We start from the raw sequence: 15,321 nt of genomic DNA, 5'->3' as shown, positions 1-15,321 counted from the left end.
ATGCAATAATCAGGAATCCATAACAATATGAAACTGGAACAACTTATTCTTTCTATTATTTTTAAATCTATTAAATCAATCAGTTCACATTAATAAATCAACCAATACCTTATTTAACTTTTTTGCTGCTGAAAAACCTTTAGTAATGTCTGCATTATTTTTTTTCTTAAATTTTTTTAATCACAGTCTTATGTATTTCTCTTTTATTCATTTTATTCTTCTTTAATAAAAAGCAATAATTAATTGGAAAAATAAAATGAAAGGCCCAAGTTTTAAACGAATTTTTAAAATATATAAAATCCTGACACAATAATATCTTGGCTCGCTTTCTATCTTCCACTCTGCAGGTCGCAGCAACGGAGAACAAAAACCAAGAAAAACCTCTCCATTTCTCTGGTAATCTAATCTCTTGAAGAGATAATCCATGGCGATTGTGGCTTCATTGCCAACGCCAGGTCTTAACCTCTTCTCTTCGCTTCCACTCGGAAAGGACCCAACTGCTTCCTCTTCTCCTCCTCCTCCTCCTCCTCCACCTCCCATTCCCATCCCCAAATACCCTCCTCCTCTCAAAAAATCCAAAAATTCTGCCAACCCTGCATTCAAAATCCCCCATCTTCGAACCAAATACTACAAGCCCGTTAAAGATGGTGGTGGGGTCATCGCGTCAGACGGTGACCGCTCTGTCCTTGTTGGTGACTCCGGTGTATCCTATCTTCTCCCGGGGGCTCCATTCGAGTTCCAATTCAGCTACTCAGAGACTCCTAAAGTGAAGCCACTGGCCATCCGGGAGCCGGCTTTCTTGCCCTTTGCGCCACCCACAATGCCGCGACCTTGGACTGGCAAACCCCCCTTGAAAACCAGCAAGAAGAAGATTCCGGTTTTCGATTCGTTTAATCCGCCTCCAGCAGGTAAAAAAGGGGTCAAGTATGTGGAAATGCCCGGGCCTTACCCGTTCGGGAAGTTTCCAGAGGAAGGGAAATCAAGGGAGGAGATACTCGGGGAACCTTTGAAGACATGGGAGATTAAAATGCTTATTAAGCCTCATTTGTCTGATAATAGACAGGTTAATCTCGGTGAGTTTCTTTCTTAAAACATGATATTCATAGCATTTATTTGTCAGTATTGCATTTGGATTGATTGATTTGAATTGGTGGGCGGGCACCCAGGGAGGGATGGATTGACTCATAATATGTTGGAGTTAGTACACTCACATTGGAAGCGAAGGCGGGTTTGTAAAGTTCGTTGTAAGGGTGTTCCCACTGTAGATATGGATAATGTTTGCCGGCATTTGGAGGTACTTATGTTTTTGAGTGTCAGTGTTGTTATGCTATGCAATATCAGTTTAAGCACATTGCTATGAACTTTGCAAGTAATTAGTGCCTGATACTATGCATTTTGTTTTATTCTGATGCTAGGAAAAAACTGGAGGAAAGATCATCCACCGAGTTGGTGGCGTAGTTTATCTTTTTCGTGGCAGAAATTACAACTACCGAACTCGTCCGCAATACCCGGTAATGCTCTGGAAACCAGCTGCTCCGGTCTACCCAAAACTTATTCAAGAAGCTCCTGAAGGATTGACGAAAGCTGAAGCAGATGAATTTCGGAAGAAAGGGAAGAATCTTCTGCCGATATGTAAATTAGGTAAATAACCCATTTCATCTTTCATATTGGAATGTCCTAGCTACTTTGTTGCCCTTGTTATATGTAATAAGTTTCTGAATGTGTAAAATAGCAAAATAAATTTATTCTTGTTTGACAGGAATGGTGCAATGATGGCTATGGCACTCCACTTCCCATACATATATGAATTTTTGTCTTCTTAATGTAGAATTTTTAGAAGTAAAAGTTATTATTATGTTTTTTAATAAAAAAAAAGTTATTATTATGTTACTTTGTCTTAGATTTTACATTTTTTTTGTGTTCTGATTTCTCTTCTGAGGCATCTGGTTTTCTCAAGATATCTGACATTTGCAGATGCCTCATAAACACTTAACTTTTTCTGTTGGGAGGAGTGTACTAATATGCATGCACCTTTTATAGACAAAGTTGATGTGTTCATCACTGAAACTCAATAGCACCTCCCTTCCTCCTCCTTTTTTTTTTCACTCGCAAGTAATTTTTACAAATATCTTACATTGTTATTCAAATTGCAGCAAAAAATGGAGTGTACATTACATTGGTAAGAGATGTTAGGACTGCTTTTGAAGGAAGTCCATTGGTGAAGGTTGACTGCAAAGGGATGGAACCTAGTGATTACAAGAAGTTGGGTGCTAAGCTTAAGGTAATCAATGAAAGCAAAAACATTGTTGCATATAAAGTTAGGGGCAAGATGTACGCACTGAAAAAAAATATGATAAAAACTGGAAAGAGGACTTTTACATGGAAACCTCCTGCAAACTAATCATATGTAAAGGGGAATCTAATATGAATAGTTGGCTGATTAATTTGGCTATGAATTAAAACAGGATCAGATTTTCTTTGATATGCCTGTTTTCTTAGCTTTTCATTGGAAGCATCTCTTTCTGCTTCGAAAGAAAAAAGTTGCTTTTGTCAAGCATTAAAATCGTTGTGAACCATTGTGTGATAGCTATGAAGTTTGTAAGATCATGTGATAGCACTCAATAATTGAACCAAGTTTTGTGAATTACTTTGCTAAATTTCATAACGAGGACCTTTTATTTTCTTTTCTATTTTTCAGTAGGATTAATATACGGTCTTAACCTCATTGTTAGTCATAGAGAATAGGACCTGTATGAAAGCTTCAGCCTATCCATGCCGCTCAATTTGGGGGCTTGAATCAGGGTTGCAAAGCTGACAATCTTCTCATTGGTTGGAGTTGCTCATTGCATGAAAGCTTTTCCTCATCCACTATGCTTGTCTGTAGTTGATAAATTAGTGGCATTGAATTTTTTTCTTGAATCTTGTTGTTCTAATGGAGTTGGCAAACCTCTTAAAGACATGGACATGGTCATATGGATGTAGGGCACTTATTAGAGCATCAATGAATTTACAGCGTGCTGTGTAAGTGTAGAAAAATATGTTGAATATTGAACATCGATTACTCATGTTTGAATTCCTTACTCTACAGCATGTCCTAGTTATTCTGGCCTCTGGATAATGTGGTTGAAGTTTCCTAAACCCTTTTCATCTCTTGACAGGATTTGGTCCCTTGTGTGCTGTTGTCTTTTGATGATGAGCAGATACTGATGTGGAGGGGACAAGATTGGAAATCAATGTATCCAGAAGCTCAACCTTCCATTTCATTTCCTGCTGAATTAGATATTGCAAGCGGTTCTGATGATTCAGGTATGTGTTAGAGAGGAGACAGGGAGTAGCCACATTGCATTTGCATGACTTTGGAAGACAACTACTGATATTGCCTATTAACTTGAACAAGGATACTAGACTTTGCAACAGCAATTTCTCAGGCTTGATCAATTTTTTTCTTATCCTGGAGTTTTGCAACATGTGATTTGCATATTACAAAAAATAAAAAATAAAATCTTGTGGTGGTTTTATTGTGGTGTTTTGAATTGTGGCTTCTCTCACATTTATGTGGATTTCAACAGGGATTTTTTATTTTTTTTATTTTGGTCACCAAACTTTTTTTACTCAATTGCATCCTTGCATATGCTGTTTATAGTGTTTCGTGAGTCAAGAATTTCTTGAGAATTTAAGGGTTTTTTCTCTCCAAATTTCAGAGCTTGATTATTGGCAAAACTTGATTAGATATAGTTTAAATTTGTAGCACAAGGACACAAATAAATGAAATGAGACTAAACTAACCAAAAAACTAAAGAATTGTGGCTTCTCTCACAATTCACCATGGATTTCAAAAGTGAAGTTTTTTTTGGTGTTTTGTGAGTTGATAGTTTCTTCCCTTATTATATTCAATTTAAGGGTTTTTTTATATAGATTTCAGAGCTTGATTAGAGGCAAACTTAATTAGATATTATTTGAATTTATAGCATAAGGACATAATTAAAAGAAAAGGAACCAAACTAAAAACCGTCAAACTTGCATGGCCAATCTCAAATTTGCATAAAAAATATGTTTTAGTCCACATTCTACATTGAATTTTTTATGGTTCCTTTAGTTTTAGGATTTTAAGTTTTGATCCAAAAATTTATTTTAGTTACATTTTAGTCTATGAGTTTGAGAGAGGAGAGGAAAAGTTGTTGGAAAATGGTTGAGGAGAGAGAAATTGTTGTTTGGTCACATTTCGGCATTTAAAAAGTTGTTCTTGGTGTCATGGATTCCATTTGACAAGAGGAGTTTCATTCAAGTGTTTTTTATCACTTATCTTGCCTAAAAATAGATCGGGGCTCAAAAATTTTTTTTATTCAGTTTAGCATTTCGATCGATTAGGCTGATTTGAGTAGGGATGTTCATAGATATACTTGGGTCGGGTTTGGGTACATAATTCTTTTCAACCAAACATCTGATATCTTACAAAATGTAAACCCATTTCATTCAATTATTTTTTGGACTTGGGCGATTGAATATATAAGGTTGGAGTAAAGTTTTTGTGGACATTACAAATATTTACCAGTTGAGCTTATATTGCTAATTCTAATGAGTCTGTATTTAGAGGCAGAAGTACAACATAGACTGTAGGTGTCATGGTGTCATGGTACCTCAATGTTATGTCTAATTTTCATACTTTGCACCATTGTAGTTACCTTCCCTTCCTCTCTAGCAAAGAGACATGCCTTTTTTTACGTTAAAGAAGTCTAGTAGGAAACCACTAACAAAAATTTTGGAACCAAATCATTTATAAAGAAGTCTAATAGGAAACCACTAACAAAAACTTTGGAACCCAATCATTTATAAATAAAATAAAAATAAATATTGAATTCATAAACTATCAAATATAAAGACAAAAGAAAAAGAGGATATACGAGTTGGGTTGAGTTGCTTGGGTTTTAAAAACCTGACCCATGATATCCATTTATTGGGTTTTTGAATTTGCTATCATCTGTAATATTCATATTATTTGACTTTAATAAGTTGAGTTTAAGTTAAATAATGCAAATATTACAGATGGAACAATTCTTTTGAACACTTTTAGATTTGGGACTAGAAATGGGTCAGTTGAGGTCTGTAAGGTGTTTTCAGGTAAAAAATGAGTTGAAAATTGATTTTTTAGGTAAAATAAATCGGAACCTAACTTTCAGGTGGTCTGAATCTATTAAGGTAGACAATGCTTCTTCTACCATAGTTGGTGACATTTTGTCTACTTTGTTTTTTTTTTTTTTTTTTAAATGAGGTGGACAATCATCCGCCCTATCAAAGAAAAAGAAGGCAAAGCATATGGGCCTGACTTGCAGGCCAAGCACTCAACCTTATTTTTTTGGCCTTCAATTCATCATCACTATCTTAAATGTGTTTGTTTTTTTTTAAAAAAAGAACTGCATATAATTTTTTATTTATTTTATTAAAAATACACATCAACTTTTTTATTCACAATGAAATTTTTTCATGATGCTAGAAAACACATTAACAATGCTTGTCCATTCCTTTTTTTGCATTAAAAGTTAACTTTTAATCCTACCTGCAGCAGCGTATCGCGAATATGTTGGCTGGTTTAGACTAAAATTGGAAGCCTTAATCAATTTTCATCTCAACCAGTAGTTTTGGAATACGTGATTTGCATATTGACTGAAATTGGAAGCCTTGATTCATGGTCCTATCTCAGTGTAACTCTCAACTGATTCTGTTGGCTGTGTAATTGTTAGATAGGAGAACAAAATGCTGTAAAGGTAGCTTTTCAGATAATTGGTACGTGGAAGTTGGGACATATCACAGCCATGACTGAAGATAGTGAATCTCATGAACAGTAATTGAATATCAGGATGATTTCAAGGTGTGCAATATCTAGGAAAATTCTTATGGCCACTAGAACTTAGTTAATTACAGGAAAAGCTCTGTCCCACTTGATCTGGCAGGCAATTGTTATTGAAAAATTCAAAGAGGTCCAAATCAATTGTTGTCAGAAAGCAGTTTCCTAGAAACTGCGTTGCTGAAAGCATCATATTATTTAGGGAGGAGGAGCCCACTTATGCAGTTTCTCTCCTCTTTTTGCAATCTGTTTTGTTCCCCGTTTTTACCCCTCCCCAGTTGCAAATAATGATCAGACGTGCATTTAATTATCGAGCAACCATAGAATTGGTTGACTAGCCACAAACTGCTGGTGAACATTGGAATCTGGATTCACTTGGTATTTTGTTTCTTCTCCACATTTTAGGAGGTCGTTTTCAACTTTTTTGTATCTTTGAAATGCATCTCAATCCTTTTTCAAGCCACAACAATCGATTGACATTGTTGCTTGATAATGTGGCTAATTTGCCGTTGTCTGTTTGTTCCCCTGAACTTAATAATAGTAATCCTACATGACTAGGAGCTAATTTCACAATGTTACAGCTCTAATATCTCCTTTTTGTTTATTTCACTGATATTTTCAGGCAAGTCTGATGATGATTGTGATAACTCTGATGCCAAAATAGTGAGCTCAAGCCCTAAAATGATGCTCCTGTGGAAGCGTGCACTTGAGTCAAACAAGGCAATTTTGCTAGATGAGATTGATATGGGTCCTGATGCTCTTTTGAGAAAAGTTGAGGAGTTTGAGGGTATTTCGCAGGCCACGGAACACTCCTACCCTGCTTTAGTTATGTCTACTGAAGATGGTAGCAGCAACTCAATCTCAACATTTGAAGATGATTCTCATAGTGAAAAATTTTCTGAAGATGACATGTATAGTGATGATGAATACTATGATAGCGAATCCTTTGAAGAGCTAGAAACCTCAGCCCCTCCGGGGTCACTATCCATTGATCTGATAGCAGGGAAGCTCGATAAAAAATGAAAATAGAAGAAGGATCTGTCTGGTGTGCTCATCAGCCTTTCTTGCTCGCAAGGCAAATGCTATTGCATGGCAAGTGCAGCCCTCCTCCTCAGCCGAATGCCTCTCGTGTGTATTTGTAGCCTATCCTTTTTGCTCTTAATAAATGTTCCGCTGTCCCCGAATGTAAAGCAAAAAAAAAACAGGGAATATTAAATTATTTATGACGAAGAATATTTATTAAACTATATAAAAAAATGGAGTTCTATGCCAAAAAGGATTCTAATGGCTGTATTTACTTGTGGTTCTATTATTTCCACGAGAACAAGAAAAAGAAAACGTGTCAAACTCGTATCTTCCCTTACCTGCTCGTACCAGGAGGTCCGGTGGTCGGATCCGTCTAGAGTTAGAAGAGTAAATTATACATTAGTCCCTAAACTTACAAATTATTCAATATGTCAAGGATTGTACTCCCCTTTCTCACATAATAGTGGGATTTATGAATAATTTCGTGATAAATCCTCTTATCAAATCTACTAATTTTCTCCCAAGTTTTGGAATTGATTGTAACTTGATTCTTAATATTTTTCTCAATAACACAATTTATTGAAGAAATATTGATTCTAATTTCTCTATACCTTCTACAATGCTGGTTTTAAATAAACGAGCAAAGTTATAATTAGCTTCAGATTTTAGGGACTAAAACATAATTTACTAAAATCACAACTTAAATGTGCCGGGTTTCTTTCCTCTAGAGTATTATGTTTATTATTAGATCGAGAAAAAAAATTAAATCAATCAAAATCTTGTCTCTTCCGATCACCGCCTTGCGATTCTCCATACGCTGCCCCACCCCCTGACCATTAAAAAGACAGGAGACTAGTTGCAAAGCAAAAACTACCAACTGATTTTCCTTTACGTTGCTGCTGTTTATGTCATGTCCTTACAGAATGTGTGCGGATAGAGAATAGGAGGATAGGGAGGAGAAATAAGCAAATTAAGAATCTTCTTGATTCTATCCCTCAGCTGTAAGTTTCAAAGACGCTTGTCTCTTCTGATCTAATAAAAACTAAATTGCATATAAAGCAAAGAATCTCTCTTTTTTTTCATTTTTTTTTTTCATTTATTGTAGTAGCATCCTTCATTCCTTGCTTGCTGGTAGTTTTTATTTTATTTATTCCTTGCTTGGAGTCTTTATTTCATCTACATCTGAAATCCCCACAATAATATTTTAGCAAATTTATCCCACTTCATTTGATTCTTGTGGTCCCTTTTTTTTTTCTACGTCGATGGGTTTCTTGCAATGGCTGGGTTTAGATTTTTTTTTTTTTGTGATTTACCTGTTTAGCAAAATGTGAAATCTTATCTTAATATCTTGGAAGTTGGAACTTACAGCTACATCTAATTTGCTTTGATTTTCAAAACTGAATCTAGTCGTAAAATATGATGATCAGTGGAGCAAGTTTGAGTAATTTGTTGAGTTTCTTATCAGGATCCTCAAAGCATACGCATACTTGGCAGCCAATCATGACTGCTGATACAACCTTACCGGGTTACTGGTTGAACTGGAGATTCTTCCTTTGCGCTCTCTTTATTTTAATATCTATGGTTTTAGCAGCAATTCTAATATGGAAAAATGAAGGGTCTAAGGAATCGGAGAGGAGAGAAAATCAGCAAGAAAAACCAGGCTTTTTGTACAAAGATGAAGCTTGGAATACTTGTGTGAAAACAATCCATCCGGCTTGGCTGCTTGCATTTAGGATTATCGCGTTTTTTGTTCTTTTATCATTGATCACAGCAAATGTGGTCACTGATGGAGGGGGCATTTTTTACTTTTATACTCAGTAAGTCACTGACCTTTATAGCATTCATCGTAATTTTACTCAAAGATATTTCAATACAAGTTGAATAGGGGAACCCTTTTGAAGATTTCTCTAAAATGCAGGTATGATGGTTATCTGTACAGAATGTTGTTGAAGTGTTCTGTAAATTGTATGGAGCACAGGTTGAACATATGGATTTCCAATTATCTGCTAGAACATACTCTTTTGGTCATCCAACTCTTTTGAGTCTTTTCCTTTAGGTGGGGATGAAAGCCTCCCTAGATGTACAAACAGTTGTGGCAACAATGTTGTTGCTGTTTATCCTTATAAGCAACTAAGCAAAAGAAAAAAAAATTTCATTGTTTGTCATTGCATATCTGATTTTTTTTTTTTTTTCCTTTTTCTTCTTCCTTTCACTGTGCAGGTGGACATTTGCTTTGGTGACAATCTATTTTGCGGTATTTTTCTTGTAGATCTGTTTATACATTTTGATGATGTCCTAGGAATGGTTTCTTTTCAGTTAACCCTGAAGAAACATACGAGTGTCAGTATAACTGTATAAGAGCCATTTATATATCAATGTTTCCCAAAATTCATTAGGTTTTGGATAAAGGGTGGCTACTCGAAGATTAATTTGATCAATCTCAGTATGCATAAGTTACTGATGCTCTGAAATTCAATTTGCAGATGGGATTTTCAGTTTCCATTTATGGGTGCTGCTACTATCGCTGTGTATTGGGTGGTGATCAGGTGAATCATGAGACTTTAGATGCAGAACGAGGCACTTACATAGCTCCAACACCTGGAGAAGAAATTGTGAATATATCCACCTCAGACAAAAGTTTAGATACCAGCCAAGAACCTCGCACTCGCCAAATTGCAAGTTCTTGGGGCTATGTTTTTCAAATTGCTTTTCAGGTAAGTTCTTGTTTGACAATTAGCTTCCTTAGCTTCAATTGAACAATGAACATTTGATTTTCTATTTTTTGGCTCTCATGTTTCCTTTATTCTTTCCATGAGGAGGTAATTAGCCTTGATTCTCTTTATATGTTTCTGTTGAAAGTCTCAACTTGAAATGAGGAATATATGTATATATATATATATGTATGTATGTATGAGGGAGAGAGAGAGAGAGAGGGAGAGAGAGAGAGAGAGAGTAGCATTGTATGGTGATCTTTATGAGTTGTTTATCAAGATCTAAAGCATCACCAAAAGGGTCAGGTTCTGACACTTGTTCAACAAAACTATGGAAAGATAGAAAGTGTATGGCTTAAGGGATTTTGAGATTGTTGGGCAAAGACCATGTTGTTGAAAATTCACAAAGATAGCTTTCAGACCATTTATATTTCTTGGTCTGGAATGCTCTGGTAATTAAGTGACAGCACTTGCGCAGTCATTTTGTGAAAGAATGGTGAGTAATTTCTCACAAAAATAGATAGAAGGGAAATAATAAATGTTGTTTAATTGACATGCTTGACGCACATGCAGAAGAGGCATACTGGCCACCATTGAACTTGATCCATCTCTTCAAGTGGAGAGATCCAATTATTGATGGTGGATATTAGGAAAGGAGATTCGGTAGGAATGCTGTGGTTAGTGCTCTACTTCCATACCTACTACCAGCCAATAGACAACTTTTTTCAACCATGAGTAATCTTAATCTGTAAGGTGTTGGCTTAATCCATACTAGAAGGTTCATAGCTAATTATATTTTCTCCAAGGCAAAGAGAAGTTAGAATACGATTACTTTGCTTCCGGTTGATTATTTTTTAGAATTGCTAGGCTTAGTTTAGACTTATAAGAACCAAGAACTCATGTCTGTAAACAGTAAAAGTTATATTAAATTCATTTGTGGATATATAACACAAGTACTTGGTATTTGGTGAACCCATAAGTCTCTCTGATTTGAATTATGCAAAGATATATACCCTTGATGGCGTGTGCTGATGATTAAGTGCCTATTATCTGTTAACCCTGCTCACAGGTCAGAAATCCACCGGTTGAATTAAGTTGTGCCCATAATCATACCCTTTTGTCTTTATTCTGGATGTTTATTATGTTTACTCTTATCTTTATTCTGGATGGTTATTATGTTTGCTCTAATGCAACTTTAGTACTCCATTATTTTCCCATTTTCTTTTGACTAATTTATTAATTTGCTGCCTGCTTCTGTAAGTGTCTTATATACATTTTAAATGGTGTTGCCTCATGTATGAAAGGTAAGCTGATGAAATGCCTTGCTTATTCATTTCTTTTCTATCTATGAAAAGATGTGTGCAGGTGCTGTTGTGCTCACTGATTGTGTGTTCTGGTTCATTATTTATCCATTTCTATCAGCCAAAGATTTCAGTCTTGATTTTGTAAGTATCCATACCACTACACATGGTTTTTTGCTTCTGTTAGAGTTGTACATATGTTGGCAGGGTGGGAGGTTTAGGCGAACAAGGGGAGGGAGCAAGTATGGGTGATATGAAAAATAACCTAAGATGGCAAGTTCATTTTCTTCATTGGCTGAAAAATAATCTGCTTTTCATTTCTTTGTTGGAAAACTTACCACCACACCACCTGACTTTTGCTTTTGCGCTTGTATATGCCTAGAAGAACAGGGCCAATGGAAGTGAAGCTTTCTAAATGCACATGATTTGCTTTGCTTATGAATTCAAAGAATTTATGGTTTTTTTTTTTTTTTTCAAATTCTGATAGTTTTCTGACCTTCCCTTGATTTTTGTCTCCAAACAACGGGAATAGAAGTGTTCTGGCATTACAACAATTTTCTTTGATACATGTTAAAAAATTATTTAATTGTTTTTTTTTTTTTCTAAACTACGAAGTTGTTTTTAGTTTTCTACATGTTCAATAAATTAACATAACATGAGTCCTGTGTTGCAGTTTTTATAAAATTTGAAGTCTCGATTATAGATTAAGCTAGTCAAGTGCACTCCATAATCAAAGCATGTGTTGAGGAAATATATGCTGCAATTCATTGCACTGTATTGTAAAACAAGTATATTTTCCTTTCATTTGAAAATTGTCTACTTTTGTAACTGCAGCTGAATGTTTGCATGCACTCAGTCAATGCTTTTTTTCTCCTCGGTGACACAGTCTTGAATTGCATGGTAATCCTGTCCTCTGTAACATTGGTGGTTTTTATATTCTAATTCCTTAATGGCCAGTTACAAATTCTCAATTATCCTTCTCTTCCAGCGGTTTCCCATGTTTCGGATCGCATATTTTGTTTTATGGACATCCATATTTGTCATTTCTCAGTGGATCATCCATGCTTGTGTTTCAATGTGGTAAGGCCTTGTGTCATTTTGCCTTTTTTAGTTATTTACATATGATCCTTTTTGTTTTTCTGCATGATGACTATACCTTTCTTACAGGTGGCCTTACCCTTTTCTTGATCTGTCATCGCCATATGCCCCCTTGTGGTATGTAATAATGTACTCATCATTTTTGTTATTACCATGTGGGAAAGTTTATACATCCAACATCTAACCTGATACAAGCTAGTTTAAGACTCTGTTTCTCCGAACAATTTACCCATGATGCCTTGACAAACTAAGAGATTTCGTTTGGGGATATGATTTATTGGACTTTAAACTTCTTAACTAGCAACTGGAAGCGACAATTTTGGTATTTGAGAAAAAAAGAATAATCATCCTTTTTTACTTTTAAGTCATGTGAACCTTCGGGTTCATTGGCTCTAGTTGACTTGGTTTCAAGCAGGCGGGCTATTGTGATTGTTGGCCAATGGGCAATCATGGTATTTTACTCACCGAACTGTTTTAGGTTTACTTAGATAACTCGAGTTGCAGGGTTTCCGGAAGGTTAGCACAGTAGCACTCTCATTTCTGCGAGTCCAGAGCTGACTGTTGCAACTAACAATTAAAGATTTGCTTGGTTCTGCCAGCGTATAACATTGATGCTGATGAACTTACCCATCCATGCTGCTGCTATTTACTTGTACAGGTACATGGCCGTGGGGTTGATGCATGTTCCATGCTACGGCATCTTTGCTTTGATAATTAAGCTGAAGCACATTTGGCTGTCAAGATCATTTCCAGATTCCTATCAAGGTTTGAAGTGAGAATTAGGACGGTACATAATGCCCACGACGTTATCATTGCTGCTATTAGCACACAATGGGTTTTTTTGGAGTAATCAATCAGGCTCCTCGCTTGGTACATAGTATAATTGTTGTTTTTGAACGAGAAGCTGTGGATTTGACATCATAGCATCCAGCTTCAGTACGGTTTTTTTTTTTTTTTTGGCTCAAAATAGTAAGATTTTTTAGAGAAAAAAATGTAAAAATTGTCAAGCACCTACTATTTTTTTCCATCTCTGGAAAGAGATGTGCTAAACAAAACGTGCTTGGATGAATTCATCAAGGAAATGATATGGCACTACGCCACTAATTTACTGCTGCCATGTAGGTATCTTTTCCTATCCGAGTTCATCATAATCCTATCATTGTTTGTTTTGTTTTTCTTTTATGATGCAGCATGTTATGACATTTTTCAGGGATTTTTGCACGCAGTAAACCTACTTTAATGCTTTTGTAATCAACCATCCCGATTTGAGTTTTTCAATATTATAATATACCCTTAGGCGGGTTTGCATGGCACCTTGTTCCTCTTTCATGTGCCCCAAATCCCCTATGAATTTGGTGCCCTGCCCTCACGCTTATGTGATTTCCATTACAATCTCATATGCATCTTGTTGTTTAATGATTTCCATTACCCTCTCTTGATGTTTTTGTGTTAATTCAATCTTGTTTGTGCACAGGATCATGAATATTACCCTCTCTAACCCAATTTTTTTTTTTTTAAATAAACAAATTGAAACAATATTATTTTAATTGACTGGAGTCCTAAAAAGAGATGTGACTTGAGAAGGGTTTGTTTAACCTTTCTCATCATATTTGTTCGAATGTTTTTCCTATTGTGCTATGAGTCTCCCTTCTCATTTACATCCATGAACAAGAAGATAAAAGTCAACAAGAAAATATTATGGCATAAGATACAAAACAGTGGATTGAAATAGTATTTTCATATTTTTATTCTTCTCAAGAAAATCGTCAAAGCTTGTTAATGAGGGTAATAATATTACCAAATTGATTATTGATTAGTGATAAATTAGGGTTAATATTTTCATTTTCATGGGATCCATTCAACATTACCAAATTGACAGGGAACAAAATAGTTTATACATATTTTTTTAACATACTCGATATTTTTAAAAACTAAAAAAAATTAAAATAGATGTTCAAAGGCTTCTTTATAATTTCATCATAGCTTTTTAGTTATAAGAAAAGTGAATGTGATAAATTAGTATTTTAGCAAATATATAAATAATTAAAAAAACATAAGTGGATGGTGCTTGCGTGTTTTAGACAATGTATGTGACACCTCTTGTTATTCAAAAGCAACCTTCTATTATGTTGTCGGAAGTTTTATGTCGTCCTCTTCATGATGGTTAGATGTGTGCATGATGGAGCAACAATTGAGCTCCAATAAGATTTTTTTTACCTTTTCTCTCTTCTAATCTTGAATTTCATGTCAGTCATTTCAAATATTAAATGTGTCATCTTGGTTATATTTTAAATGTGTCATCTCGGTTATATTTGTATCAATTTTAGTTTTAATTCTTTTGATTGCTATTTATTTTTTTTAATATTTTTTAAAGTTTTTTTTAAATATCCCTAAGCATTTTATTTTATTTAATTTTTATATTCAATTTGATCCTCATTCTTTTAATTACTAATTTTTATTTTTTATTATTTTCTTGATTTATTATTTTTTAATTTCATCCCTAAAATTTTTATTTAATTTAATTTATATAACCAATTTAGTCTTTATTCTTTTAATTGATTTTTTTATCCATTTCTTGATTTTTTTTATTTTTCAATTTAGTCTCTCATTGTTTTCTTACATTTAGTTTTTTGAACCAGATTTGATTTTTATTGTTTCGATTGCTATTTATTTTTTTTATTTCTTATGATTATAAATTTTACTTTGTGATTTTTCTATGTTTGCCTTTTATAAGATAATCCTAGTCTTATGACCTAGATAATTGGTTTTGAAAAATAATTTTATTTAACTTTTATTTTTTTTAGGTTTTTATTTTGTTTTTTTAACTCATCATTTAACTTGACTTTACGTTATTGGGCCTTAAGTTTCATGATTTGTTTTTATTTTGTTTTCTCTTAGGTCATTTCAATCTCATATCCAAGTAGCGGCTTTGTCGAGTTATCCTGAGTTGACTTGAGTTTTTTTTTAATATTTTTTTAAAATTAATTTTTACTTAAACTCATCCTTCAACATAAGGCCATTGGTTCTTAAGGTTCATGATTTTTTTTGCTTTTATTTTTATGGGGTTATCTTGATTTCATATCCTATTTTGCAGGTTAGTCAAATGAGCTCGAGATGACTAGAATTTTTTTTATACATATTTTTAATTGATATTTTTTAGTTCTTTCATCATTTAGTTTGCTTAGGAGGTGACCTCTATTATTTTATTATATTTTTTCTGTAAAGGATTATCTCAGTCTTATAACTAGATCATGAATTTAGCATGTTGACTTGAGTCAAGTATTTTTTTATCATTTTTTAAATTGATCTATTTTCAATTCATCACGTTTAATTTACTAATAAT

General features: G+C 34.4%; 2 protein-coding genes across 2 annotated transcripts; both read left to right on the top strand.

Annotated features, from left to right (window-relative positions):
• The first annotated feature begins 310 nt into the window (after nucleotides 1–310).
• Nucleotides 311–7,118, top strand: CAF2 (RNA-binding CRS1 / YhbY (CRM) domain-containing protein). Its single transcript, XM_011046987.1, has 6 exons — nucleotides 311–1,073; nucleotides 1,167–1,294; nucleotides 1,416–1,641; nucleotides 2,154–2,281; nucleotides 3,159–3,306; nucleotides 6,465–7,118. The coding sequence occupies exons 1-6, from the start codon at nucleotides 425–427 to the stop codon at nucleotides 6,863–6,865; spliced, it is 1,680 nt and encodes a 559-aa protein (XP_011045289.1). The 5' UTR covers nucleotides 311–424; the 3' UTR covers nucleotides 6,866–7,118.
• Nucleotides 7,119–7,595: 477 nt separating this feature from the next.
• On the top strand, nucleotides 7,596–13,155 carry LOC105140244 (uncharacterized). Its single transcript, XM_011046986.1, has 9 exons — nucleotides 7,596–7,869; nucleotides 8,334–8,685; nucleotides 9,089–9,122; nucleotides 9,352–9,582; nucleotides 10,935–11,024; nucleotides 11,715–11,780; nucleotides 11,869–11,960; nucleotides 12,048–12,095; nucleotides 12,637–13,155. The coding sequence occupies exons 2-9, from the start codon at nucleotides 8,369–8,371 to the stop codon at nucleotides 12,752–12,754; spliced, it is 996 nt and encodes a 331-aa protein (XP_011045288.1). The 5' UTR covers nucleotides 7,596–7,869; nucleotides 8,334–8,368; the 3' UTR covers nucleotides 12,755–13,155.
• Nucleotides 13,156–15,321: the final 2,166 nt, after the last annotated feature.

Source organism: Populus euphratica, unplaced genomic scaffold (genome assembly GCF_000495115.2).
Source record: "Populus euphratica unplaced genomic scaffold, PopEup_1.0 scaffold251.1, whole genome shotgun sequence".
Classification (NCBI taxonomy): Eukaryota; Viridiplantae; Streptophyta; class Magnoliopsida; order Malpighiales; family Salicaceae; genus Populus; species Populus euphratica.
Note: the sequence above shows the minus strand (reverse complement) of the source record. Positions and strands in the feature narration are given on the sequence as shown.